The 6,171-nt window shown below is 43.8% G+C and overlaps 1 protein-coding gene across 1 annotated transcript in view; it reads left to right on the top strand.

Annotated features, from left to right (window-relative positions):
• Positions 1-866: 866 nt before the first annotated feature.
• The window catches only part of TRAP1 (TNF receptor associated protein 1), an 84,329-nt gene continuing 79,024 nt past the window's right edge, over positions 867-6,171 (top strand). Inside the window, exon 1 of the mRNA XM_072603235.1 lies at positions 867-1,146. Coding sequence (XP_072459336.1) covers positions 1,050-1,146 — 97 coding nt within the window. The 5' untranslated portion in view covers positions 867-1,049. The remainder of the gene's footprint in view (positions 1,147-6,171) is intronic.

Below are 6,171 nucleotides of genomic sequence, written 5' to 3'. Positions count from 1 at the left end.
GGGTGGAACTTGGAGCAAGGGGAAGCCGCAGAGAGGCTCAGAGCCATGGAACAGAGGAGAGGACTGCCCTGGGGAGGGGGGTGCTTCCATGCCCCCTCCCGTCTGGAAACCGAGGGCAGAGGAGCGCTGGCGGAGGTTACTGGAGAAGGGTTCTTGAGCAGGCAGGGACCGGGCTAGGAGACCTCTCTTCTAGCTTGGGTTTGGGGAGCTCCTCTCCGAACGGGGGTGATGGGAGAGTCCTCAGAACTTCGAGATAACCCAGAACTTGGCCAATTTTAACGCGCTACCTAAGGATCACAGAAGTAGCACCATCATCATCACCACCATCATCATCTTCATCACCACCATCATCATCACCACTACCATCATCATCATCACCAGCAGCAGCAGCAGCAGCAAGCAGCAGCGAAAGCAGGTGATCCAAACCCTTCTTTTTACAGATGGGGAAATAGGACGGGATTTGCACACGTTTCGTACACTCGCGACTTCGACACGATCAAACGGACGGGCCTCTTTCTCCCTACTCTATTTTAGCGCGTCACAGGTCACAGGTCACACTTTATAATCCCCTTTTTCCCACCCCACGAGGTGCCTGGGGAGGCAAGCGGAGCGTTGCCCTTGACGACAAGACCGAAGGTCAACGAGGTCCCCTTCCGGGATCACACTGCGGTAGTCGTGTCTTCGCCTAAGCCTGACCGGCGAGGGAGTAGGTATGCCCGCATTCCAATCTCCCCTCAAGGGCGCTTTTTTTCTTTCTTCTCCCTCTCTGCTTCAGGATCGGAAGCCAAGGCTGCCGGTGGGTCGGTAGGAAAGTCTGTGAGGGTCACTTGAGAAGCAGAGGACCCAGAGCCGGATGGAGGGCGCAGGCAAATAGCGTGGACAGCTTGGTCGCGCGGCAGGTGACGTCAACGGCCCCCGCCGCACGCTTCGCGAAGGCCCCGGTTGCTGCCTCGCTCTCAGTCTGCCTCTCTCTCACCGACGCCGCTCGGTTCCGCCCCCTCACCCCTACCTTGGTACGCCGCGGTGAAGCTTATTCCCGGGAGTAAGACATGGCGCGGGAGCTTCGCGCGCTGTTGCTGCTCGGGGGCCGACACCTACGGCCTCTGCTCGGGCCGCGGGAGCCGGGGCTGCGGACTTTCGCGGGAGGTAAGGAGCCGGCATGGGGGCAGCAACACCCGCATGTTCCTCGGGCCGCTCGGGAGGAAGACGTGAGGCGCTAACCGCCGCCGGGGGAGTCGGGCCGGCTCGGAGCTCGAGCCCCGGCGCGGAGGCTGCCCACGTGGGATTTCCGAAGCGGGCCGGCCTGGGGCTGTGACGATAATTGAAATGTTTTCATTTTCACTTCCTTAAGTTGTGTTCGGTCTTGGGGTTCGGCCGGATTATCGATTAGTGGGCGCCCCAAAAAAATGTTGGGTACTTCAGATAGCGGACGTTTGTTCAGCGCCGTCTGTGGGGGATGGCGGAGGAAGCCCGCCCTGCTTGGAAGCCTAGCCTGGAGGACGCTGGCGGTGTGATGGGATCGTGTGCGTGTAGGAAGAGTGCGTGGAAAGTGGCACGAGCCGTGACCCTCAGACAAGACGTGGGGGGGGAGATAGAGGGAGATAGAAGGGTCTGCATCCTGAGGGTCGCAGCGTGGAGAGCCTCGAAAGCCACCTCGTGGGCCTTAGGGAGCCGTTGAAAAGTTTGGAGCAGAACCACGAAATTACGCATATTATTAGCTTGTCGTGAAGAATCCTTTGGCAGAGGGGCGTGGAGATGGCAAGCACCGTTAGGAGGCTGAGGCAGTCATCGATCAGTTAGGTCATTGATAATTGTCTCCTTGAGGGGGGAGGCAGATCATTGACTCTTGCAGCGTTGGCGGCAGGGTGCCTGGGCAATGCCACAGTGGTACCGCTGTGTGTGAATTAACTGGGACAGGTTAAAACAACTTTACTGACATGCGCAATAAACGTTACAACGTTTACTCCTTTAAAGAACTTTGAATATGCGATTTATCCTCTTGCTTTACATGATTTGGTCGTGAGTGTGGAAGATTTTGACGTTTTCTTTAATGTGTCGTGAAATCATACTTGGAGCATATTTGATACCGAGCATACCTTTGATAATCTTTTTCATATCTATCCATATTAAAAAAGTTAAATTCTGCGTTTGAACACCAAATAACATTTCCATATGTGTTACCTAGTATGTATTTAATACATTCAACATAATTTTATGTCCTGCTTTTTTTTTTTTTTAACCGCTGGCTTCCTTTCTGTCTCTTTTGTATTTAACAATAGTTCAGTGACCTTTTTCTTTTGACAACCCCAATAGCGATTTTCTTTCTCCCTCCCACTCCCTTCTTTTGCTTCTTCCATTGATAGGAAAACAACAAAAAACCCTCTTGTGCATTGGTAGAAACGTGGTTGACACTAATGAGGTATCAAGGAAAATTTATCACAGCAGAGCTCAGAGGAATTGAACACGTTGGCCATAGCGGCCCCCCACCCTCTTGAGGAGGTGGCAGCGCTGGATACAGAAGCGAGATGAGCTATATGCTGTTAGTTCAAGACAGTCTTCCACCAGGAGATGGACTGGTCTGTTCTCCATTAGGTCACCTAATGAAGTCACCTACATGCCCATTAAGTAATCACGCCTGGTGTGATTCCCCCTCACAAACATGTTTAACATAGGACCCATGATCAGAGAGTGGAGGGATAATTTTATGTGGGGTGTCATTAAGCAAGTGCAGTGAAGAAAAGCCTTCTCCAGGTAACTGTAGGTCATTTTTCCTGACTAGTTCAAGAGAGCTTTAGATTTGGTCCCTTTATCAAGAACTTTCTGTCAGTCTCCTGTTTGGTGGAGCCCCCCTGTAGTCTGCTAGCCTTGTTATCTGACTTATTCTCAGTGACTTCATCAGATAATAACAGCTTCTGTGGAAACTTGACATTCTGCCGTCTCTGGCATGCGTAGTCAAGACAAAATTTTGGCAGTGGCTCTCTGAAAATGGTTGGGTACCTTGAGCACCAGGAGTTCTGTACATCGCACTTCCATATTGTGCTGGAAAAGGGAGTGGTCTTTGGGTTCTTAAGTCTTTCGAGAATTTTCCCCCACTCATGTTTCTTATCTGTTCTGCTCACTTCACTCTGCGTCATTTCATTCAGATCTCAGGATTCTCTGAATCTTTTACTTGGATCATTTCTAATGGTGAAATACTCAACATTTGTATACTCTAATTGTTTAGCCATTCTCCAGTAGGTGGGCAGCCTCTTAATTTCCGGTTCTTTGATACTACAAAAGGAGCTGCTATAGATATTTTTGTACATAAGTCCTGTTACTCAGTCTTGGCATATTTGACACAGAAACTCCCTAGTGGTATCACTGGGCCAAAGGACCCATAGTTTAGTGACTTTTGGGGGCATGGTTACAAATTGTTTTTTCAGAAAGACTGGACATAATCGTAGCAATATCAATAATACGTTAGTATGCTTTTTTTCCTAAAGCCCTTTGAACACTTGGCCTTGTCTTTTTTAAAAATTGTCTTTATTGTCCTGATTATTTATTATTTATATAACATGTGAAATATTATATAATACAGAATATAATATATCTATATATATTTTTCTTTTAATAGTAATAATTAATATTTTAATGATAAATGTGATGAGGAACCTCAAATGTGTTTTGATTTTCATTTCTCTATTACTGATTAGGAATATTTTTTATAGGACTGTTGATAGCTTGGATTTCTTTGAGGATTACCTGGTCATGTCTTCTGGCCGTTTTTCTTTAGGGAAATGGCTCTTGTTTTTATATATTTTAATTGTTTATATAGCTTGCATTTAAAACCTTTATCAGAGAAACTTATTGCAAAGATTCCCCCTCCCCCCCACTTCACTATTTCCCTTCTGATTTTTACCTGCATTGAGTTTGTGCGAAAGCTTTAAAATTTTATGTAACACACATTTTCCACCTTATCTCCTGTGATCCTTTCCCATTTGGTCAAGAATTCTTTATCCATAGTTGTTAAAGGTATCCTTCTGTGCGCCTCTAATTTGTTTATGATGTTTCATATCTAGGTTCTATATCGATTTGGAGCTTATTGTGGTGTGTTGGTGAGGTGCTGATCTAAATCTAGTTGCTGCCTAATTACTTTTCAGTTTAGCTACTGTGTTTTTTTACTTCTATATGTTGCATATCTAATTTGTTCCACAAGTCTACCTCTCTGTTTTTAAACTGGTATCAGATAGTTTTAATGACTACTGTTTTATAGTATATGTCTTCTACTTTTTTCATAATTTCATTATTATTTATTAGTATTGTTGGCCTTTTTGTTATTCTTTTTTTCTAACTTTATAAAATAACCATTTGATAGTTTGATTAGTACGGTGTGGAAAAGTTAAATAATTCAAGTAGTACTGTTATTTTTATTGTTCTAGGATGCCCTAGCTACGAGTAGCCAAAACTCCTAGATTTTCAGTGAGGATTAAATCATTCAAATTCCCAAATCCACGTTTCTTCATCTTTTTGATAAATTTCTTAACCTTTTGTGGTATATAGAATGGCACAAAACTGTTCCATTTGGGAATTTTTGTATTTATGGAACAATTCTGCTTCTCACTATATTTATATATATCATATATTTACATTATATAAGTATATTATCTGGTTATCAGTATATTTATGAGAGTTGGCCATTTTCCAGTAGGTACATGTTCCTAAGCCCATTTAATTCTTCTCTGTGTTGTACTTTGATTTTAAAAATGGAGTTATTCAATAACGTGATCTTTAATTTATATTTTATGTACTTTTCATATTACATAAATAAAACTAATAAAACTACTATTTTAACATTTTGTTTTAGAAAATGATTTCTGTTACTCTGACTTTCTTCTTACTTTTGAACTTCCTTGATGGAACATGGTATTGTAGAAAGAACATTAGATTTGTAGTCAGAAAACCTGCATTCAAATTTTACCTTCAGTACTATTCTTGGTCTTCTGTTTTCTGTAAAATAGAAGTGGTTGAATTAGATTGCTTCTCATGTCTTCTAGCATTTGCTTCTAGTACTAGATATATGCTCAGATAATGTTTATGGTCTTATGGGTATCTATGGAATTTTCAAAAATGTGAATGAAAATTAATATTTTAGGGATGAATTAAAATGTATTTAAATAGTCAATTAAGCTTCCAGTGTATGAGAAGTATTATAGTCCTACTTACCCCACTGCTACTCCTGCAAAAACTGTCAGACCAAGTAACGATTAGGAAATCTAAGGAAAAACCAAAGTGGGGAATCTTTCTAGTCCAAGATCCCAAATTTGACCCATAGTCAAGTGACCAGGACAGGAACTGTGGAAAAGTGTGGTCCAGGATTATAGACTCAGCCAGCGACCTGATCAACATTATGGGACCTCCCAGAATGACCAGTATTGCAGAATTAACCCTGGGGCTGAACCCTGGTTTGAGAACAGAGTTAAATAAGTGGTACATCTAGAATGAATCGGGGAACTTAAACCTGGGCCAAGAACAGGGTTAGACCAGCAATGGAATAGCTCTGAACCTGATGTGCCTTTTATTTACCTGATGGGGGGTAGGTGATGGGGGATAGGGTCTCCTATTGTTTACTAGAGCACTACCCTCAGCTGTATTGCTTTGTGTTTGAGGCTTTCTGGACCTGGAAAAGCCTAGGACAGGGGTGAGGAACCTGTAACCTTGAGGTCACATGGGGCCCTCTAAGTCCTCAAGTGTGGTCCTTTGAGGGCCCCTTAATAAAAGCATTTGTTCTGTAAAACTTGGACTCAGTCAGATACCCAGGACCTCGAAGGTCACATGTGACTTCTCCACCCCTGGCTAGGGGGACAGTGATCAGGCCATGCCTTGATCCAACGTAGAGCTTGCTGAGAGTCTACAGCTTCTTGACTTAAGTGGAATCCTTCAAAAAAGGGTTCAGTACCTGAAGAATATAGCAACAGGATCCAGGATCATCCAAGGCCATATGGTTCCACATATATTTGAATCAGTTATTTACGTATCGTGGTTATAAGACCTGTGCACAGAACCTGGTCCTGAAACAATGCCCTAAGGCTGGAAGAGTAAATAAACAAAGAAAAGGTAAAGAGCTACCGTGTTACCAGAGATGCCCAAGACAAAAACCTGGAAGAGGAGAATAAAACACCAACAAGCAAAACC

The sequence above is a fragment of the Notamacropus eugenii genome, chromosome 1 (genome assembly GCF_028372415.1).
Source record: "Notamacropus eugenii isolate mMacEug1 chromosome 1, mMacEug1.pri_v2, whole genome shotgun sequence".
Lineage (NCBI taxonomy): Eukaryota > Metazoa > Chordata > Mammalia > Diprotodontia > Macropodidae > Notamacropus > Notamacropus eugenii.
Note: the sequence above shows the minus strand (reverse complement) of the source record. Positions and strands in the feature narration are given on the sequence as shown.